This window comes from Mauremys mutica, chromosome 3, assembly GCF_020497125.1.
Source record: "Mauremys mutica isolate MM-2020 ecotype Southern chromosome 3, ASM2049712v1, whole genome shotgun sequence".
Classification (NCBI taxonomy): Eukaryota; Metazoa; Chordata; order Testudines; family Geoemydidae; genus Mauremys; species Mauremys mutica.
The window spans coordinates 105,369,959-105,392,903 of NC_059074.1; the positions used below are offsets into that span (position 1 = coordinate 105,369,959).

The 22,945-nt window shown below is 42.1% G+C and overlaps 1 protein-coding gene across 4 annotated transcripts in view; it reads left to right on the top strand.

Annotated features, from left to right (window-relative positions):
• The window catches only part of ARFGEF3 (ARFGEF family member 3), a 119,835-nt gene that overhangs the window by 92,229 nt on the left and 4,661 nt on the right, over nt 1–22,945 (top strand). For all 4 annotated transcript variants that reach the window (XM_045010877.1, XM_045010878.1, XM_045010879.1 and 1 more), the window contains 13 exons: nt 1,050–1,195; nt 2,686–2,865; nt 3,438–3,582; nt 4,868–4,990; nt 7,166–7,263; nt 9,212–9,356; nt 10,030–10,158; nt 11,314–11,490; nt 12,720–12,834; nt 13,655–13,757; nt 14,507–14,638; nt 16,270–16,400; nt 20,334–21,558. In XM_045010877.1, the coding sequence (XP_044866812.1) occupies nt 1,050–1,195; nt 2,686–2,865; nt 3,438–3,582; nt 4,868–4,990; nt 7,166–7,263; nt 9,212–9,356; nt 10,030–10,158; nt 11,314–11,490; nt 12,720–12,834; nt 13,655–13,757; nt 14,507–14,638; nt 16,270–16,400; nt 20,334–21,558 (2,849 nt within the window). The remainder of the gene's footprint in view (nt 1–1,049; nt 1,196–2,685; nt 2,866–3,437; nt 3,583–4,867; nt 4,991–7,165; nt 7,264–9,211; nt 9,357–10,029; nt 10,159–11,313; nt 11,491–12,719; nt 12,835–13,654; nt 13,758–14,506; nt 14,639–16,269; nt 16,401–20,333; nt 21,559–22,945) is intronic.

Genomic DNA, 22,945 nt, shown 5'->3' on the forward strand with positions numbered 1-22,945 from the left:
CTTTGGACCAAGATCTAAGTGATACTTGAGTGGTGCACAGGATTAGCACTGTCGCTCTGCAAAGGGGTGAGTTTCACCCCGAGTGAATTCAGATTGTGTTTTGTGCTACTTTGCATTGTTCCAGAATGACACTCAATTTGTTATTTTCTGCTCATACATCTTCTCTCTCCAGGACTCAACAGCATGTATTACTTTATTATTAATAAATGGTCTCCCTCTGTGTTCTGTACACAGTGTTCAGTCAACAAATGTTAGTAGTAATTCCATTTTAAAGATTCATGCCACTAATAATTAGCCTAGTGCTGCTTAAATAGTGCTGCCTAGCTGCTTAAATATTTGTTTTTAGTGTCAAAAAGAGGTAAGCTTCCTAATGTGAATTTCCTAACATTTTGAGAGCAGTGGGAGATGAAATTCTTCATATTAGGATGGTTTTCAAAGTGTTGGGGAATTAAGAATATGTACTGTCTGTTGGGGAAATTCAGAGTATGTTTTTAAGTTCTCTTTGTCCTGTGTTCTTCAACTCAGTAAAGATAATTTACAACCTTCCACTACTAAGAAAATAAATAAATTGCAGTTAATACTCTTCCCTGTAAATGTTACCAGAGGCTTCTAAAGCCAACTCATTGTACTCAGGATAAATCATAAACCACTTGCCCACCTAGACTGCATATTTGCCAGTACTGAACATTAATTATCACTGATTTATTATTTTATATTTTCTCCAAGTGTTTACACTTTAAAAATGCATTTGAAAAAATCCACACTATTTGCTGCCAAAGCTGCATAGCTGTGTAAGCTGTTCCTACAACGTGGGTCCTTTTCTCAGTCTATTCCTATGCTTTTTGCAAGCACAGACTGCTAGCTATGCTGAATTTCTTTCTGGACTGGTATTGATGTGTATGTAATTAAAATCAAATAATTTGTGAATTCGAACCCAAACCTGCAGAGATGAAATGCTGCAGCTGCCTAATTTCTGTTAATTACCCCTCTGGTCGTAACAATTAATTTTCACATTTATTTACTTAATTCAATACTTATTTTTCTTGTAGGTGAAGTAAAGTCTACCCAGGACAGGAGAAGCGCACTCCATTTGTTTCGTCTTGGGGATGCGATGCTCAGGATTGTACGGAGTAAATCCCGTCCATTGCTCCACCTCATGCGCTGCTGGAGCCTGGTGGCACCTCATCTTGTAGAGGTGAGAGAGCGAGAGAGAAAGAAGAACCTGTGAAACTCACAGCTATAAGATATTATAAATGCACCTTACTTAAAGATATTCAGAAAAAGTTTGAACCTTTTAAATGACTAAAGCAGAATATCTGCAGTTACACTGGCTAGAATAACATCTTATGGGTTATTAAACTTCTTCATTAGCTAGAGTCAAGAAGAAATACGCTCCTCTTCTTATGGTACAGTATTGCACAGCTGAGATAGGTAGGTGTGAAAGTGCCCACAATGTACCTCTCAAGCATCTGGTAATTGCTACATTCGGAAACATGATTCCAGAGACAGACCATTGGTCTATTTCAACATGGCAATTACTATATTCCTGTGGAAACTATCTGTGCCTAAAATAATTGAAAACTGTTCTATGTAATGGAGCTGGGTTTCTTGGATGTATGACAGTCACATGAATAAGTATGTGCGCCTGAACTTTGTTTATGTTAATGAACATGTCATCATGCGTTCAGGTTTTTAAGGTGCACAGGAAGCACATTTATTAGGCGTTTAAGAGCTACGATAAAGAAAATATTTGAAGTCAGGTGTTAAGGTGTGTTAAAGTGTCCATAGTCATATGTTTTGACTGTACCAGTGGTTTTAATTTTCAAAATGACTAGTGATTTTTGATGCCCAGCTTGAGATACCTTAAAGGGGCCCCATTTTCAGAAGGTGCTGAGCACCCACCGTCTTATACCCATGCCCCTTTAAAATGTCTTAATTTTGGCATCCAAAGAGTGAGACTCCCAGAATCACCCATTGCTTTCAAAATGTTGGGTCAGTATAGTTCTCTTTTGGTGAACTTTGGCATAGGTGAAAGCCAAAGGAGGAAATGGCTGGATGAAGTGAAGGGACTGAACTTAGAGATGCCTGGGGTAGTCCCCCAGTGTGGAATAATTTTCTGTCCAGATTCATGCCAGCTCTTGCCAGATGAGCAGTGTACTGTTGACAGCGTGCCATTTCTTTTTTAGTATACTTTATTGCTAGTCATTTTTATTGTGCTGTAGATACCAGGTCCCTTTCCCCAGAGGCTTTTATTCTGGAGTGCAAGAACATACTAAGTACAGTACTTATCCATAAACATTATATTTATACAATGAGAATGAAGAGAAATTAAATCTCTCACATGTTAGCCATTCAAATCAACAGTAATCTGAAAAAGCCGGGAAGATTGCAGACCCCTTTTTTAACTTTTGAGTTTAGTGCTTTCTTTGAACTCTCAATAAATCTTCCTGCATCTCCAGAATACTAAGCATCTCGGATACACAGCTCCTTGTCTTCCATTGGCCAGTCACTCTGTTCATTGAAGCAGGACCCTCTGGTCACACTATGCTGGAGCTATTTTTGGGTCTTGGCACTATCAAGTTGCTACTTTTGCCTCCCCCCAAACAATCTAATCAAAAAGCAATTTATTTTTTTTGCTTGGCCAAAATTCTGGTATTTCTTCCTTCATCCCTGCTGTCCCTGTAGGCTGCCTGTCATAAGGAGAGACATGTTTCTCGGAAGGCTGTCTCCTTCATCCATGACATCCTCACCGAGGTGCTGACAGACTGGAATGAGCCCCCTCATTTTCACTTCAGTGAGGCGTTGTTCCGCCCCTTTGAGCGCATCATGCAGCTGGAGCTGTGTGATGAGGATGTCCAGGACCAGGTAAGTCAACCCTGAGGATGGTGCCTACACCCTGTGTGCCATACAAACAATGAGAGCGGTCTCAGGTGTACACCTAGTGGCTAGAGTATCTGCCTACTTTCCTTTAATGGGGTGATATCTCTCTTCAGGGTTTCAGAAGTGTCCTTTCTCCTCAGTGTATTGTTGAGCAGTACTATATTTTGCTCTGCTCCTTTGTCAGGACTCAAATTACTTCCTTTACAAGGTAAGGGGTTCCACCTAGTGTACACTGTGCATTAGAGCCACATCTGCAAAGAGGGGGCACATCCAATGGCAGCCAAGAAGCACGAGGCTTTTGGAATGTATACCTGGTGGTTTAGCTGTTCTCTTTCCTTAGAGCAGGAACATGGTTATTCAACAGAAATCCACCTCCAGTCCTATAGATGTTAATGAAAAGTAGCTTTCTCTGGAAAAAAAAAAACTATAGAAAAATCTACATTTTTTTCAGTTACTTCTGTAGATGTTTGTACGGCAATTTCTGTTCGTCATTCCTTCCACCTGTTCTGCTGGGTGGATTTATATTTGTAAAGGTCTCTCTGCTTTGCCTACAACAGGTGATCACGTCTATAGGAGAGCTGGTGGAGGTGTGTTCCATTCAGATCCAGTCCGGGTGGAGGCCCTTGTTCAGTGCACTGGAAACAGTGCACAGCAGTGGCAAGTCAGAGCTTAAGGAGTACCTTGTTGGAGAGTATTCTATGGGTATGAGTTTTCTCTTTTGTTTGTTTGATATGTCTTTGTTTCTTCGTCCCATTATCTCTAGGACATATAAATAAGTAAATAAAAATACTGTCATAATCTACAATAAGGGTCCAAAACAACACATTGCAGTGTGGTGGGTCCTGCAGTACTCTACAGTATCTAGAATATTTTTTAGTAAGGGAGAAAACAAATGTAAATCTCTGAATACTTTATTCTGTGATTCCTGGCAAACACTAGCAGACACACAGGGGTGAGAAAGAGAGTTAACAAAGCCATTGAGCAGTCTGCCTGAGCCACGTTCTGCTGCTGGAACATTAGGTCCATCAGGTTCCTCTGCAAGTGTCCTACTGGAGGAAAGAAAGATGCTCCTTATGGCCATCTCTTGTCTATGCACTCAGGCCAGGCAGCCTACATTTTTCCCCCCACTGTGAAACACGTGCTCCTGTAAGAGGAGGACTGTTAATACTGGAAGTGTTGAGCAGATGGTGAGCAAGCTTCATTTCACATAACACTAACACATAACCCCTAAAGTCTAATCTGTAACAGTCTTGGTATATCAGTCCTAGATCTCTCCTGAACACAGCGTGTCAATGTTATGGCACTTGTATGGAGAAATATCCATTATTCCGGCTTTTAATCAACTCTACAGGTATTTTTAAATGTTTTAAAGTCAAATATAGGCATGTATTATGTGCCTGCTGGAATCTAGTCTTTCAGATCCATTATGTACATTAGGCAGGCTTTAAAAGGCTTATTTTCAACTCAGGAAAACACACCAGTTTTACCTCTGTCAAGTAGCATCAAGATTGTGAATGTGACAGCCACCATGTCAGCCAGCAACACCAAGAATTGAACCAGGGACCTAAACCAGAGCTAAAAGCATGAAGTGAGCACAGCCAGAGCTAGAGAGACAAGTCTTGATAGCTGGGATTTAGCTAGGAATTATGTTGGGGGAGTTCTTTGGCCTGTGTTATACAGGAGGTCACAAAGGTGCCTTCTGGCCTTGGAATCTGTGAAACTGTGACTGAATCACTCTGCTGATCAGGCACAGAGGGGAACCTGTACAACAGTCACAAGTGGGTTGTGTGAGTACCCTCAGGTTGCTAGTCTCTTGGGAGCCAGGAGAAAAGGAAAGTAGATGCAGCTTCCAAGGCAGTCACAACATTTGCTTGTCAGAAAGTTGCCTAGCGATCACAGAAGAGGTACGATACACTCAGCTGAGCTAGGGAACCTCAGCTTATTAAAAAAAATAAATAAACTGCCTTCACCTCCTACTTTCTCACAGGGAAATGCCAGGCTCCAGTTTTTGATGTTTTTGAAGCATTTCTCAACACAGACAACATCCAGGTCTTTGCCAATGCCGCCACTAGTTACATTATGTGCCTTATGAAGTTTGTCAAAGGACTTGGTAAATATGATTTTTTCTTTTTTTTTTCCATTAAGTGCAACCTTTCTGTGGTGGGGGTGGGAGGGTTATTCTGGAAGAAGTGACTTTTGTTTATTATAAGGTACAAAATATGCTTGGAGAGAGGTTTAGCAGATGGTAAGCAGGGGTACTGTATAAAAGACACCAAAAGAAAAGGATTATTCAAAAACACTTTTGATACTGTTGGATTTTAGGGCATGTCACAGCAAAAAAGATTCAGCCATCTAATTATTAATTTTTTTCTCATTTTCACTATGACCTACCATAGCCCTGTATAAACACTATAGAATTCTCCAGTACAGTAATAATCCAGAACTCTGCAGTCACAGTATTGTAATATTTGAGGCTGGGGCTGGATTAGCACAAAGAACACTGTAGCATTTTTTCAGAAGGGCAGTTTTCCATTCAGTGATCAAAGCCACATTTTTTCCCCAGTCCCCTAGCAGCAGCATTTGGCACACAAACTGCCAAAAATCTGCTGGAACCTTCTGTAAGAACATCAGTATCACAGGTAATAATCTGTCAGAAGATTAACTTTTCTTTTCTGATAGTGAGGGTAAAGTAAGTGGGAGAGAAGAGAGGGTATGCCAAGTCAAGGTGACCCTGTACTTCGATTGTTCTGAAATTTCTCCAAGCACTACAAAGGCAAATTCAGATGTCTTGTTCTGCTCTCTTATTCACATTTCGCGGCTTGCTTTGATCATTTAAAAAACAATTGTTAGAAATTCTAAGAAATTATGGAATTGATTCTCCTCCTACTAATGTAAATAGCAAAATGCCAGGGGAAACTGGATGGGGCCCTACTTTCTTCTTTTATTTAACTCTACCTTTAATTCATAAATGATGCAGCAACTTTGTGCCTGACCCCACCCACTAAAGTCAAAGGGAGTTTTAGCACTGATTTCAATGGGTGCAGGGTCCAGCCCTTGAGGAGGGGAAGGGAGTGGAACTTCAATTATTTGCTACTTTATGGAGAAAATTAAGATTGTATGCGAAGAGCAAACCAGTAAATGCTGAACCTGGCTGTCTTCAGAAACAGACGTTTCTCTGGATGGTTTAAAAAATGTTTTCCATTTGGTGAGATGGATTTATCAAAGGTAAAAGAAATGGATATTTCTTGTTTGTAAAATTGTAATGGACAAATGGAATTCCTACTCTATATATTTAATTCTGAATTTTAACGAAATGTCTCATATGTAATATTTACCTACAAGTGTTGTTCTAGTTATCTGCAAATATAGATCATCAACAAATGTTACTAGGGTTTTGCTGATACTCAGTAACAAAGGAAAGGACATTTATGCATTAGAGGTTTGTTCCAAAGCTTACTGAAATCAACAGATGTCTCCCCATTGGCTTCAGTGGGCTGTGGATAAGGCCCTAAATCTTGCACACCTACAGTACAGTGCTTATGAGGAACCATATTTTTAACAATAAAATATACATAGATCTGTTAATTTGCTTTAACTATTGGAAAGCACCTGCACCTTGCAATAGGCACTGAAAAGTTTAAATAAAATTGTCTAAAATTCCTTGAGCAAAAAACCAAATTTCTCCCATTAGCTCATTAACAAATCCATCTCCAGAGTAACTGCTAAAATGGGAGACACAGTGGTCCAAATTTATCCCTGGCCGCAATCCAGTGACTTCAGTGGAGTTACAGCAGGTTTGAATTTATACCTACATGAATCAAATATTTGTTACCTCCCTCTTAAACATTGTGGTGACACTTTATATTAAAGGTACATGTATAAATAGTTCATGAATGAGCAATAGAGAATATGATGTGTGTGGTATGTGTTATAGATGGTTATAAGTATGTCAGTTGAAGATGTTATAAATGAATATAAACTCCGGTTATAATATAAGTAACCTATGGGATCTATAACCATCTGTAATAAAATTAATCATCCATTTATTAAAGTATTTGTAAATGTACTCTTAATCTGAAGTGTGACAGCCATTATTATGTTGTTCAATGGGAGAAGTCTCCCCAAACTCTTTGGACTGAGGTCTAAAGGGCTGCATTTATGGAAAGTGTAGTCAATAGCACATAATAGCCAGATTGAATGAGAAATATGTGTTGCATAACTTTTAATGCTGTGTTTACATTTCTTTTTCCCCCCCTTCTCCTGCACCCTGCCCTCCCACCCCTAGGAGAAGTGGATTGTAAGGAGATTGGTGATTGTGTGTCAGGATCTGTGTCTACAGACTTGTGCCTTCCCGCTCTTGATTACCTCAGGAGGTGTTCTCAGGTATGCCTAATGATCACAGAGAGCTACAGACCTGAACTAGAAAACCGCTTCTAGGTTTCTTGACTCACAGCAATCACTGGAAATGTTTGCATGCACAAAACAGAATATTTTATGTATACAATCTTTGTGGCAAGCTCTTCTTCAGGTCTGGGGAAGGCACTCAGATTGCCTTCCCCAAGTACAAGGTCAAACAGATAGTTTAGCATAAGGATTGGCACATATTCGAAGGGATCATTCAAGGTGAAGTGGCCCGTTAACACTCTGTAGTCATAGGATGAAAAGGAGGGTTAGTGGATTACTGATTGTTGTAATGAGCCATACATTCAGTGTCTTTATTAAGACCATGATTTTTAGTATCTAGCAAAGTTGTACATATTTTGTATAAACCCAGTGCTCACAGCATAGGTTACTATTCAGGGCTGCTTGGACATTTTTTGTCTGCACTTTGATATTATTTTTATATATTTGTAGACAGTACCACGTGAGGGTCTTAATCATGCATCGGGACTCCATTGTGCTAGGTGCTGTACATAACAGAAGCTTGCCCCAAAGCAATTACAATCCAAGTATAAGATGAGACACAACAAGTAGATGCAACAGACAGACTGCAAGAGGGGAATGGGCACAAGGAAATAATGAGACAGTACTGGTCAGCAAGATAAGCAGCAGTCACAGCAGATCATAATTCGTTTTGTTAATATTCTGTGTGATAGTGTTAAGCATTTGATGAATCGCAAAATCTGCTACACATCACATTATCCTTTCCTCTCACCACAACCACAGAAAAAGGGAACCCACCCTCTTTGTCTCTCTGATGTACATTTTAATTAATCTTACCAGAAAAAAAGAAGAGTAAAAAATACAATAGGTGCATTACAAATACCTCTATTATATACAAAAATGCCTAACAAGCAAAGTACAGGACTCCTCTCTGTTCACAAATTGAAATTTAGGTCCTAATTCTACCATGCTCAAAGCAGTACCTTAATCTGTAAATAGCTCTATTGAAATCAGAGGGACTGCTTGCAAAGTACCTATTCAGTGTGTGTTGGGGGGCAGAATCAGGCCCTTAAATTATGGTTTGTTTGGTTTTAAAATACCTTGCTGTCTGTTGGGTATCGCAGTCTGATGAAGATGTTGGAGAACCAGGCCATGGAGGCTGCCTCATAATTTGAGAAACACTATTTAGTTTAAAGGGATTGGTATGACATGATACAAACACTGGGAGTGAAAATGGTAGTGGCACTACACTGCTAAAGTTTATTTAGCTTTGGACCACGGGCACCAATGTGCGATTGTGAGGGACCATTTTGAATACCACATGGAATTTTAATCCATTCAGTTCATACGGTTAGCAGCCACTCACTCAAGAACTTCTAAAGTTACATAGGTACCAATGATTTATGGCACCAGAAAATGTGGAATCCCAGCTTTCAGAGCATAAAGGCATTAGCATTATCTCTGGTGACTGGTGATTTAATGCTGCAAAGATCATGTTCATTGCAGTTGGCAAACCAGTATATATTGTTTCAGGAGCAATCAACCTTTACCGGGCTAGTGATCAGAAAGGAAAAAAACAGTCTCCAAAATATTCTGCAGCTAGGTGGATGGCTGATAGATAATGATAATATTTAATATATATTCAGTGCTTTACATCTTCAAAGTACTCTGTGTACAACTAATCCTCAGGAAGGACCAGTATTATTTGAATTTCACAGCTTGGAGAGCTGATACACAGGTTATTTAAATGACTTGTCCAAGGTCACAGAGCAAATTAGCAGTAGAGGGAGGAGCTTTTGACTCCTAGTCCTGTGTTCGTTGCCACTAGATTGACCTTATCATGCCACTATCCATCCCAAATATTAATGTCACTCTCATGCTTATTTTCCCGGTGTGTGGCATGACGGCACTTCTACACTTTCCCATGTTACATTTTTTCTTTGTTTAGTTGCTAGCCAAAATCTACAAAATGCCCTTGAAGCCAATTTTCCTCAGTGGCCGGCTGGCCAACTTGCCCCGAAGAGTGCAGGAGCGATCAGCCAGCAGTGAGGATGGGATTGAGTGTGTCCTTTCTGACTTTGAGGATGACTCTGGTAGGTGAATTTAAAATAATGGTTATATGGTTACACACAGAAAGTAATCAGCTCCACGGGTAATTGTGAATTTGGCCAACAGCTGCAAATGTTCAGAAAAAAGTGTCCAGAAATATGGTGTTGCCCTGCGTCTATATTGTTTACGTATCCATATATGTAGCAAGTTAAGCACTGTTGTGCTGGTTCCTCTCAGTGGGGAGAACGCACGTCTAATTTAGCTATATCCTCCCATGCATACTCAGGTGATTTCACCTCACTGATACACAGCATATGCAGACCCACATTTCTCTGGGGTGAGGGGATCAAGTAATAACAATGACAGCCTAATAATCCTAACCGTTCCATCCACTAAATGGGTATGAAGGGAGAAAGAAGGCAGAGTAAGGCGGGAGGGGGATAGATGCTTTGTAAATGAGAGAAGGGAGTGGAGAGAAGAGAGAGATTCAAATGGGCAATGCCCCATTACCACCGCTCACACAAACTGTATTGAGATGGGTAGGGGGGAAAGACTAGGAACCCATTATCTAGCTCACAGGAGATTTTTGCTTCATCTCTCTTGCATTCTGAAACCAACCCCAGCCCATGATCAAACCAATAAATGCATTATAAATAGCTTCTCGTCTATTTCCCTACACCTTACTCCTATCTTCTCATTATGTGTCCATATTTCTAGGCCTTATCAATGTCTGGATCATTCTGCTGGAAGAATTAACTACTGCTATATCCAACTGTCCCCGCCAGCACCAGCCACCCACCCTGGATTTACTCTTTGAGCTGCTGAGAGATGTTGCCAAAACTCCTGGTAATTTCAATGACTTTATGAAACATCTGCTACTGAAACACAGAAAAATCCTTGTTAAGCTAGCAAGGACTCTGAAGATAGTTTGCTTAGCTCCTCTAGAGAGGAGATATTGTCCTTGTGGTGTTCATCAGTAACTTCTTGGCTTGGTTAAAGATCACAGTGATTGGCTCCCAAGGGAGCTTCAGCAAAAAGATTATAGTCTTTGCATAAGGGAGAGGAAAGGGATAACTGGTAATTGTGTGGTAGCTATTGGCATGTGTTAATTTTTTTTAATTGGTACTGTTGTCTAGTGTACATGATTCTCCTTGTTCTTTACACATTATGATATGCAAGTATTCCTTTCTCCACTCCCTTGAAGGCCAATCTGTAGAATGATATGACATCATTGGTACATTCCCTGCACATCTGCTATTGGTATATATATTGGTACATTCCCTGCACATCTGCTATTTTTATTCAGAACAAATATTTACAACAGAGCAAGGTAAAAGCTGGATTTGCTTGAAAAACCTCTCCTATTTCTTGAAGTGCTGGACTGTTCTCTGTATATTATTAGACACTCTTCATGAAATCCTCCTTGAATGTTCATCCAGAATAAAATTGCACTGCTCAGTGTGCATTCCTATAGTCAGAACCAGAACTGTGCATCAGACACCCTAATATAGACATGTATGCCTTTACACCACACCATATATGGGTTATAAGTGTTTTATATTAAAACCACACAAATAATTGGCTGATGAATAAAAAACATGTTGCTGGTGTCAAACTCAGAATTAAGTACTTTCATGCCCAGTATTTATTTTATTAACAGCTGAATAGCTTGCTATGCTCTTGATCGCTATCTCTTACATCTTACAATAAATCTACACTAAATTCAAGAAAATAGTTCGATTCTCCATGTACCCTTCAATTAATAGGTGGCAACTTATACACCTTCAACAGACAATCCAAGGTGTATGCACTGCTGCAAACATTACTGGCTCTTAGTTAAGACAACACAAGTGTTTCAGATATTTTGGAAGTAGTTTTCATTAACATCACTGAATCCATGATCTCATTCTGGTAAAGGGTCCAGGATTTCTTAGTTTGGCCATGTGTTTGAGTGGGTATTTGCAGCCAGAAATTCTTACCATGGTTGTGTTTTCCTTCTAGGCCCAGGATTTGGCATTTATGCAGTTGTACATCTTCTACTCCCCACAATGTCCCTCTGGCTCCATCGTAGCCATGGTGACCATTCTTACTGGGATGTGGCATCTGCTAATTTCAAGCATGCCATTGGTCTTTCCTGTGAACTGGTAGTGGAACACATTCAAAGTTTCATTCACTCAGGTAAGCAGTGTCCCCTCAACATCAGATTTAGTGATGCAGGGTTTTACTGTGTGACATTGTGACAGGGTTCGACTCCCGCTGGTCATCCTGGGAATTAGCTCTGTCCACTGTGGAGCGCCCTCAGCGTGTGGTGTCTTGCCTGCTGTCCATTCTGCTCTGGGGCCCGTGTTGCTCTCTGCTTGGCAGCATCCCCTTCAGGACACTGCCCTCCGGCAGTGCCCACTACTCCAGACTCACCCCCGGGGGGAGGGGGGGTTAACAGCAGTCTTTAGGACTCGCACCTGCCTCAGTGGCCAACCGCAACCCAGAGTCTAGCCCCTTAGCTCAGGGGAAAGTTGCAGTCTGTATTGGCCACCGTCTTCTGTGGCCAGGTGCAGTATAAGGGGGGATCCAGGCTCGCCCGCTACTCTGGGTCCCAACCCAGGGGCCCTCTAGCGGCAGCCTCCTTCGTTCCCCTCCTGTCCGCTTTACTTCCCTGGGCCACTTCCCCTTTGGCCCTGTACACTTCCTCGGCCCTTTGTAGCCAGGCCGCAGCCTGATGGGTAACGGGGCTGGAGCTCTCTCTAGCTCCCCCGAGCCTGCCCAGTACGGCTCTGTCCAAGGTGCTAGCTCCTTCCTCAGGAGCTGGTCCTTCTCCCTTACCAGCCAGGGAGAGACTGACTCTCCTCCTGCTAGGTAGCCTTTATATAGGGCCCCGCCCTGTTTGGCTGCCTCTTCCTTCCCCTGATTGGCCCTCTGCAGGCCTTCGTTGATTGGCTGCCAGTCTGCACAGCCTGAAAGGCCTGTTTCAGCCCTTTTCTCAGGGGATGGGGTGGTCGCTTAGACATGCTTAGAAGATGGCTTGGTTTTGGTTGCTCAAGAACAAGTCAAAATCAGGGAGAGTGGGAAGGTCATTTTTACCTTAAAAGGGATTATGTTAAACTTTCCAAAAATATAAAGTCATGGAGTATTACACTCAAGATTATAATGGATGGGAATTGGCAGGAATAGGAGCTAACATGATACTGGGGAAAGTATCAGTGGGAATATTTTACATTCCCATATACTTGCCTGAAGAATACAGCTCTCCTCCTAATTTGCTGTGTTTTGACACCTATAAAACTGCCATTAGTGTTAAAGAGAATCAACTTTGTAAAACATCCAGATATCAGAACAAAGAATGACTGCTGTTTCCCTAGATGATATGGCGAAGGTGGGAATGCTTAAAAACAACTTTCTTTTCCCTGTAGACATTGGCTACGAGAATATGATTAATACAATGCTAAAAGATCTCTTCAAGTTGTTGGTAGCCTGTGTGGCAGAACCTACAGAAACAATCTCCAGAGTTGGCTGCTCATGTATCAGGTAATATAGAAGAGCCTCTTTCTCCCATCCGCATATTAAAAAAGAGGAAGTGATGCAAAGACTCCTGACTAGAGAAGTCTTGGCCAAACATACAGATTGATCATTTTGGCCAGTACCTCCATAGTAATCTATAACCCATCTCTTGTTCTTTAAAAGCAAAATCTAGAGTTAGAAAAAGCTTCCAAGGGCTGAAATCAAATTTTCATCAATTAGCCAGACTCTGTTTGCTTGTTATCAAACCAAATTTCCAGTTGCGAAGGGGAAGGTAGGAATGTGTGGGAATGTCCATGGCCCATCTGTATTGACTGGATGCTGTCAGAGCAGCGGAGAAAGTCCATAATTTTGGGAAATGTAAATAAACATGCATATTCCTCCCATGAAAATATCTGCTCTACACTAATATCTACATCACTAGTCAATACACAGCCTCTAGAAAAAATAATCAAACTGCTGTTGGGTGGGATTCACAGGTCTCCTGAGGTAAGTATCCCCATCACATTGTGCAAATTATTATTACAGTCAAACCCAAAATGTGGTGCACAGCACTGAACAGACAATAAAGAAAGATGCAGTCCGTGCCCTTGAAAGCTTGCAATCTATATAGATAAAAAGCACTCAAATAGCAGCCAGGAAAGGAATACAATGTCTAGGCAAAATGGTCAGGGGATGATTGGCACACCATCTTACTAGCTTAATGTTTGTGAAGCAGCTGCCTAGATTTTGCTCTACCCAGTAGCCCAATTTCTACCTTCTTCCTTTGAGTCTGAAAAAGTTTTGTTGGGTTTGCAGGCTTGATAACTTCTAGTGTCCTTACTTGCAGGTACGTCCTCGTGACAGCAGGGCCCGTTTTTACTGAAGAGATGTGGAGGCTTGCATGCTGTGCATTACAGGACGCGTTCTCTGCGACTCTTGAGCCAGTAAAGGTAAAACCAACATCCCAACCAGCCTCAATTCACTGATATTTGCTAGATAGATTCCCCTTTTCTGATAAACTTTTGTGTCTGATTTCACCCAAGCCACAATAAAGACTGCCTGAAAATCAAAAACATCAGAAAAGTAATTTAAGATCTATTATTTTAGTTATTGTTGTGTTAATTCAGTTTTAGTGAAAGGTCTCAGATTAATAACCTTGGAAACAGAAGTGTTGTATATTTTCCAAAGAACGTGTACATCATGGCAGTGGCATGGTGCCATGCTTCCTAAGACAGTGCTCCACTATTGCACCACAGATCAGGGAGGGAAGTGGCCAGGCTTCTTCATGCTGCCCTGCCAATGTGAAATCTGCAGGGTTGAACAGGTGCGACTGAGATCAGACTTTTGTCTGCATGACGTGTCTTTGTATCCAGTTTTTACAGCTGGATTTACAAACACAATGGGAAATGATTGCCTTAGTGATGCCTTTGCTACAAACTGAGTCCAGACTAAAACACTTGTCTCTTTTGACTCAGTCTTTGGTTGTGACCAAAAACCCTGGTAAGTCATCACAGTCCAAGCTGCTTAAAAGGGAATCACAGTGCATTAGTTCAAATAAAATATCAGGGGAGATGCCAGGGCAATTATGGGAGACCTCTCAGAATCAGGTAATACGCATGTGCTCATAGGGATTGAGGGCTCTACAACTACTTGGTTGATCTTACACACAGTGAAAGACTGACATTGTCTCTCTCTGTAGAACCTATTGGGCTATTTCCACAGTGGTTCTGAAAGCTTTAGTGGCGATGCCTGTGAAGTGAAGGTGGCGGCCCCATCTCTCTCTCCCAGTGCCGAAGCTGAGTACTGGAGAATCCGAGCCATGGCACAACAGGTAATGATCTCATTACAAAGGAAGCCAGAGAACAAACTATATACCAAGAGTTAAACTAACAGGCAGGTTGAGAATTTTCTTTCCAAAAAACTCTTTGAAAGAGCAAATAATTGTACTGTGGGAAGAGTCTTTGCTCAGTACCTTTGTTACTGGAGGCCCAGGGAAGTGTTTCCCTCCAACTGTGTGTTTTCTCCCCATGGAGGGCAGTAGGCTTGTGAAGCTCCATACTAAAATAGCATTTTTCTGGAGTTTACCTTGCCTTTTCTTGTCACTTAAGGCAGCAGCACATCAACTACTTCCACAAGCAGTCTGTAGCAGTGCACAACTCATCGCTGTGGCGCCTCCTGCTGGTTGTCTCTGGAAATTAGCATTTCCAGCCTCCGGAGCGCCCTCTGCAGGCCGGTGTCCCACTGCCGCTTGGCCCCTGTGTCCTTCACGGACCCAGTGCCCCCTTTTTCTGGGGTGCTGGCCCCTGGCAGTAACCCCTTTCTCTCAGGGTCTCCCCCCTCCCCAGGGAACCCCCACCCACTATCCCCACCTCACCTCAGTATAAGGTCTACTCATTACCGGCACAGTTGGGTTTGGACCTGCTGCCTTTGCCTACCCCTGGGCTGCCCTCTGCACCCACCCCCCAGTACCTGTTGGCCTTCTGCTAGGCCGCTGCCTGGGGCTTTCCAGGCTGGAGCTCCCCAGCTCCTCTGTCTTTCCCTAGCCCTGCTCCACTCAGGTACTCTCCTCAGGTGCCTGCAGCCAGGTCTATCTCCCTCTACAGCTAGAGAGACTGCCAGCTCCTGGCTCACTGGACTTTTATAGGGCCAGCTGTGGTCTGATTGGGGTGTGGCCTAGCTGCGGCTGCTTCCCCAATCAGCCTAGTAGCTGCTTTCTCCCAGCCACAGCCCTCCCTAGGGCTACTTTTAACCCGTCCCGGGCAGGAGCGGGTGATCACCCCACTACACAGCCCTTTGTGCAAATCCAGGTAAATGTCCTCTTAGACATACGAATAATCATTCTTCCGAAAGAAGTAGTGGAATGTCTGTCACTTTGGTCACATTAACAATAAATTGGACAAACCCTTAAAGCTAGAGACAATCCTGCCTGGGGGAAAGGGATGGATTAGATGACCAACAGGTCACTTCTGTCAATTTCTGTGTGTAATTGATTGTACCTGCTGCTTTCTTGCAATGCCCATTCTACAGATAAGATGCAGACCTGGAACTGATGGGCAGTAACAAAAAGGCAACCCAGTGGGTGATGGAGACTGGTGGGTGGCATTGGCAGTGTTTGTTTTGTAATTTTTTAACACATGAAGTTCAGAGAAGCCCAACTCCCATAACCCCTATCTGGTTGCACGTATGCATACACAGTGTCTCTTCAGTGACATCTCTTGAGATGAATTCTGCTCAGTTACAAGACAGAGCATGACAATTCACAAGAGCTGAGATTTGGTTGACTTCCCCTGGGAAGTCAACAGGAGTTGGGTGCTTTTGAAAATAATCCCCCTCAGAATGTACAGCCCTCACAGGTGGGACACATTAGCCATGCGATGGGGCTGTTCTGTTCCTGTGTGTGTTACCTTTTCAAACAGTGCAGGTGTTGAGCTGCTTGTTGTGCATAATGTGTGGTTTCTTTAGGTTTTCATGTTAGACACCCAGTGCTCACCAAAGACCCCCAACAACAAGGAGGGATTTGAACATGCTCAGTCCTGTGTGCTTATCATCGAGCTGCCTGCTGACAAGAAACACAATGGGCATACCCAGAAAAGGTGAGAAGCCATTCCAAAAGGCCTTCATAGGGCTAATCAGGAGGCAAAGAATGTTTTTAGTGAGGTGAAAGCGGAAGAGCAAATCTGTCCTCCAGTTTTGCTAAAAATTTGAATTATCAATTAATAGAATGGAACTTAGGGAAGAGAAACAACCATTATCAGCATGCAGAAGAGACCTACATGTGAGGAAATATTGATTGTGCAGCCCTCCCACTGGTGAGCACACACTCATATGAGTAGTCCCATTGAAGTAAATAAGGTTACATGTTGGAGTGCTCACCTATGCCAGGGATCCACGATCAGTTTGGTAGCCTCATCACACGGTACGTGAAAACTAGACTGGAAAAAGAACCAGCAAATCATTTATAGGGAACTGTGTGTATGTGAGTGAGTGATGGAGTTGGACTCAGTAACCTACAGTGCTAGTTCTTTTCCATCTCCAAAGCTAGGGTTCCTTCGGTGCAGCTCTCTGGATTTTTCATCAGCCAAAAGCAGAAATTCCCTTCAACGGTTTTCAAAAATTTGCAGGCACCAGGGAGATAAAGGGAAGAATGGCTATGCTGTTTTGTAAATGACCATAGTATGTAGAAATTAGAACCAGAATTATTAATTTGTACTCCACAACTGTAACCATAACTCCAAAATTATGCCGAGGAAACTTTCACTTGTTCCAACTAAAGGACAGTTAAAATTATTGGATTAAGAACAAAATAGAAATGTAGGACAGTGGGTCTAGTGGAGCAATGTAAGCTAACCCTCGGTTAGCAAAAGCATTGTCCAAAACTACCAGGGTTGTGCTCGATATACTAAGATGAGGAAATGTTTGCGTGTTTATAGATAGAACTCTTCAAGTATTAAGTCATCCCATCGCAGATCTTTCAGGATGTGATTGCCTGGCACTTCACATTCTGAGCTCATCACATAACATTTAAGTTGATAAACACTAACGTCAACCCCAATAGCACAAATGGGACAGAGTCAGAATTGTGAATCCAGGACCTGCATTTATATTGTTGGAAATGTATTGCAACAGTGAAACCTTTGAGGATGAAATAAATGGCCTGCAAGCAGGCGTTGTGGCAAGCCTCCTTTGCTCCTCCTTATTCAGAGCTGTAGTCTTGTTCACAATGAGGGGCAGATCTTGATGGTCCTTCCTTGGCTGAGGAGAAAGGACAATGCAAGAAGCCTCATTTCCTTGCAGGAGTGTGCCAAGGTCTCCCCCAGCTGCAATCCCTATGCTGCCTCCTCTTGAGGGTGCACGGAGACTGCTTTCTCCTGCTTCCCCTCAAGGGGTCAGGGAGGGTTGGGATCATGACCTTAACCCTCTCCTTGCCCGGGGGCAATAACCAGCTCCATACTAAAGAATGGGACAGATTGTGCAACATTCCTTTACCTACTCAGTGTGCATAGAGAGGTCCCAGTGGAAACTGTAGCACTTCCCAGGGCAGTGACATAAGTGTCAATCTATACCCAAGCATTTATAAGGCAACATGGGCCTTTGGAAAGCATCACTGTACTGAACACAAGTACTCTGAACCATTCCAGTATCATTAGACCTGTGTAGTGTCTAAACAATAACCAGGAGTTTGGTTTGGTTTTCATAAGTGTTTCCACTATTTAGCCTACTCTTCACCAGAATAAGGCTCAACCTAGACTGTGCCATTATTTTCCTTATTGTTTTCTACAACAATACATCTGGTGCCAATCTTGCATGCTAAAAATTGTAACCATTCTGAAGCTTTGTTTTAACCTCGTGGGATTTCTCTTTTCCCATTTGATTTTTGCTTCATTAATGCTACATTGTTCCACAGGAAGCTGGGGTAAGGGAGCTTTTTTTTTCCTACAATATAGTTTCATAATTTGCAATTGCAAACAAAAGATAAAATAATGTTATGCTTACATGGGATTGGTGTCGTGCTCTTGCTCATGTGTCTGTGCCAGCACCTTAGTTTGGTGTTTTACCTAGGAAACGACATCCTGGTCAAGTCGTAGTGCAAACAAATATCCTATTAAGCTGTAAGGCCCAGATTTTTAAAGGTGTTTCGGCACTGCAGTGCTCAGCATTGCAAAGCCTAACTGATCTATGATCCTAAATCTCATGTTCAAAAGGAATTTAGGCACTTCAAAGTCTAATTTCCTTTGAATGTCAATGGGATTTTGGCTCCTAAGTGCCTAAATCCCTTTTGAAAATGAGATTTAGGCTCCTAAATCAGTATAGGTGTTACTGCTCTCATTATTGCAACACCTAATACCTTTAAAAATCTGGGCCTAAGCCTATTAAAGGGTGTGTGGATTTCCCTAATTCTGGTCCTGGATCTGGCATGATTAGTCCCTTCAAGACAATGGAAGTACTCATTTGCTTAAAGTTGTGCACATGCTTAAGTACATTGCTGAATCAGAGCGTCTGTCAGTAATGTTTGTAAAGCAGACTACCTGCTAGAAAAGAGCTCCTGTATAATCATCAGGATTTTATCATCATCATGTAATATGAGACCATTCCAGATTTCACAGAGGTATTTATTGAGTCACCTGCATTGACCACAGGTGTCACGGCAAACACACAGATAGATTTGCCATGACAGCACTGATACTACATTGTCTGACCTGTGACCGCTGCACATGCATGCACACAGGAATTGCATCCCAACATCTGAGCTAGCTCCTGTACCAGAGTAACACGTATTTGCATATCCAAAAGCATGCTGCACAAGCTCTATGATACTAGCACTCAGTTCCTCCTGGCATGACAGGCACTGCTATCCTGGTATGTTTACCACAGCATCAGTTCCAATTCTGACATCATAGCAACTGTGACTGTATGCAAAGACTAAAGAGATTAAGAAAATTATCATAAACGAAGATGCTAGTGATTTGTAGGATTAAAAAAACAGGCTAGGATAATTTTTAAGGCACTTTCTTCCTAGCCTAGTCTATGCTGTAGGATTCTAAACATTATTCACTGGTGAATTATCTGCAAAATTTGATCTTGTCAACAGGATGACATTTTAGCATTCCTGGGCTTCCTGTGCAAATCATTAATTTAGTGATGTGGTCGCAGGATGTTCCTGATCTCCATTGAGAGGAGCAGGGATATAAACACTCAACTCTGCATGTCTGGGAATAATACCCACTAGGAGTGGTACTGTAATTTCCATCCCATATTAGGTGTATATAGGTTGAGGAATCTGTTCTTAACCCATTCAATCTGGATTAAATTAGATATATTACATGGTTGTTGGTAAAAACTGTTTTAGAACAAGAGCCTCTATGCAGTCTCCACCATATTCCTTATGCTTGTGTCCTGAAGTTCTGGGGAGAGGTTGTTGGCCTTACTAGGGGGGGAATGGAAACCAGGAATTAGAAAGAAACTGACATGCTTCTGAAAGACTAAATCTGCCATAGCAAAGCTGAGTTTTGATTAAGTTTATAGAGAGGAGTGGCAGGGTTGCTGCCACTAGAGAGAGTCAAAGTGCAATAAAAAGAGAAGAAGGTAAAAGGACTTAAATGAAGCAAAATCAGGAGACGCTGACGACATAGTCTTCCTGTTACAGTAGTGTACAATGTTTGGAGAAAGCATAGTTACAGTGATACTGGAAAAAGAAAACATTTAATCCTGCAGTTGATGTCACATGTGCCAAAAGGCTACAGAAGTAGCAAAAGTATAGTACAGTATTGAAATAACTATTACAATTTGAATGAGGGTAGCATAGGGCCTGATCCAGAAAACTTTTACTCAGTGTGCTTACCCAACCAATTGTAATAAATGGGACTATGAGTGTGAGTCACGACTGCTAAAGCAAATAAAGATTTGTAGTTTGTAGCTTTCATAAGTCACTCTAAAATATAATATATGTCTATAACTCATAGTGAAATAACTTGTGAATTATGAATTGTTAACTTATATTTTTTTACCTTTTTTTTGGTGGTATCAAGTATCCCTTTCAGGACAATAGTGGTGAGTCTGTTGTCTCATCAAGTGCTGCTCCAGAATTTATATGATATCTTGCTGGAAGAGTTTGTGAAGGGCCCCTCTCATGTGGAAGAGAAGACAACACAAGTGCCAGAAACCAAACTGGCTGGTTTCCTCAGGTACATTTCCATGCAGAATTTGGCTGTCATCTTTGACTTACTGCTAGATTCTTATCGGACAGCCAGAGAGTTTGACACCAGACCTGGGTTGAAGTGTTTGCTGAAAAAAGTGTCTGGCATTTGTGGAGCTGCCAACTTGTATCGTCAGTCAGCAATGAGCTTCAATATTTACTTCCATGCCTTGGTCTGTGCTATACTGACAAACCAGGAGAACATCACCGCAGAGCAGGTGAAGAAGATCCTATTTGAGGATGATGAAAGAAGCACAGACTCCTCCCAGCAGTGCTCTTCAGAAGATGAAGATATTTTTGAAGAAACTGCCCAAGTCAGCCCCCCAAGGGGGAAGGAGAAGAGACAGTGGAGGGCTAGAATACCATCTTTGAGTGTTCAGCCAGTGAGCAATGCAGACTGGGCTTGGTTAATCAAAAGGCTTCACAAGCTATGCATGGAACTCTGTAATAACTATATCCAAATGCATCTGGATTTGGAGAATAATGTGGAGGAACCTCCAGTTTTCAAAGGCGACCCTTTTTTCATCCTACCATCCTTTCAATCTGAAACCTCCACCCCATCAACCGGAGGGCAGTCTGGAAAAGATACACCCTCAGAAGATGACAGAAGTCAAAGTAGGGACCACTTGATAGACAATCTAACGCCCAAGGGAGGGAGCGGAGAAATGCTGCCGCTACCACCATTGAGCCCTAAAATGGAGAAAAAGGACCAAGCCAGGAAAAAAGAATGGTGGGAGAGCGCTGGCAACAAAATCTACACCATAGCCACTGATAAAACTATCTCCAAACTCATGACGGAGTATAAGAAAAGGAAGCAGCAACAAAACTTGACCTCTTTCACCAAAGACGTCAAAGTGGAAAAGAAGGGAGAGTTGTTGGGCTCGAGAGGGCAGGATTCACCACTCCCCCAGCGACCGCAACATCTGGTGGACCAGGGCCAAATGAGGCATTCCTTCAGTGCTGGCCCAGAGATCTTGAGGCAAGAGAAGAGGCCACGCTCAGGATCTACAGTCAGCTCCCTGAATATATCTGTGCGAGATGCAGAGGCACAAATACAGGTAGGACAATTCGTAGACTATATGGTAGGGTAATGCCAAAATGGGTAGAAAAGATTAAACCAAAGTGTCTAGCATCAGAGGTCTACCGAGTATCCCCACAAGCTGGTATTGATGTGACCCTACATCATGATCAAATCAGAGAAAGAGTATTGTGTGGAAGAATTGTCAGAGACTTCAGGGAAATTGGAAGGGGAGATATTGGGTAAAATTTTTCTAAAGCGCCTAAGTGACTTCGGAGCCCATGTCCCATTTACAAAAGTAATATGGCTAATTAGTAGCCTAAGTCCCATTGACTTTCAATGAGACTTAGGCTGCTAATTGCTTGTCTGTTTTGAAAATGGGACTTAGAAGCCTAAATTACTGAGGATGTGTCTAAATTCCAGCTGGGAGGTGTGATTCCTAGTGCAGGTAGACACGTTCTCACTAGGTTATCTTAAGCTAATGCACGAGAACTAGCAGCATCTACCTGGGCTGGGACTCTCACCTCCCAGCTCCAGTACAAACATACCCTTAAGTGCTTTTGGAAATGTTACCAGTTGTCTTATGATTAAGGCCTTACTTAATTGCGATATTGCGGAAATTGCAGGTCCCGCAATATTAGACTTCCACCGCAATTTTGATTTTAATTAGCTTTCTTTGTGCAGTCCACAATTTTGCATACATTTTGAGGTTTGCCCCACACACACTTTTCCCCCCCAGTAGTACAGTCAAACTCCATTTATCTGAGCTGGTAGCAGCTGGAGCTCGAACTGTCAGCACCACGCAAAGCAGGACTCCCATTGTCGGCCCTGTGCATTAATGACTGTAATATAGTTGCAGCAAAATATCTAGTGATCAAAAAAATTAGCAGGCATAACACAATACTTGTGTGTTTTTTATTGTTCTAGCAAATTTTTCTTAAACAAATAGGTCTTCTCTGGTTTTTCCAAATTACCGCAGTTAATAAAGGTCCATTATTACTTTTCTGCAATTTTTCCATGTCTTGTCTGTAACTCAGCCGTAATTATTTGACAATCATCCCACAATTTAAGCAGGGCCTTACTTATGATCCTCTTGTAATTGGAACTGACAAAAGAAGCAGTTCTGAGCAGAAATATCGAACTCATGACTGGATACTATTTGCATCTCGGGATGAGAGACAGACACTGCAGGCACCAAACTTTGGATTTGTGCTCATTTTGTGATAGGATAGTATGTGAAGAAACACTACAATGGTGGTGTGTTCTCTGTTAAGACAAACCCTATATATAATCGCATGAGGGATATATTGTGGGTCTTCCTGATTCCTATTGTGCCCTATGAATATGAAACTTGCTAGCATCGTTCTGGACTTTTCCTGCTGTCATAGCCTCAAGATATCTTTATTTTCTACCTTGTAATGTGACCC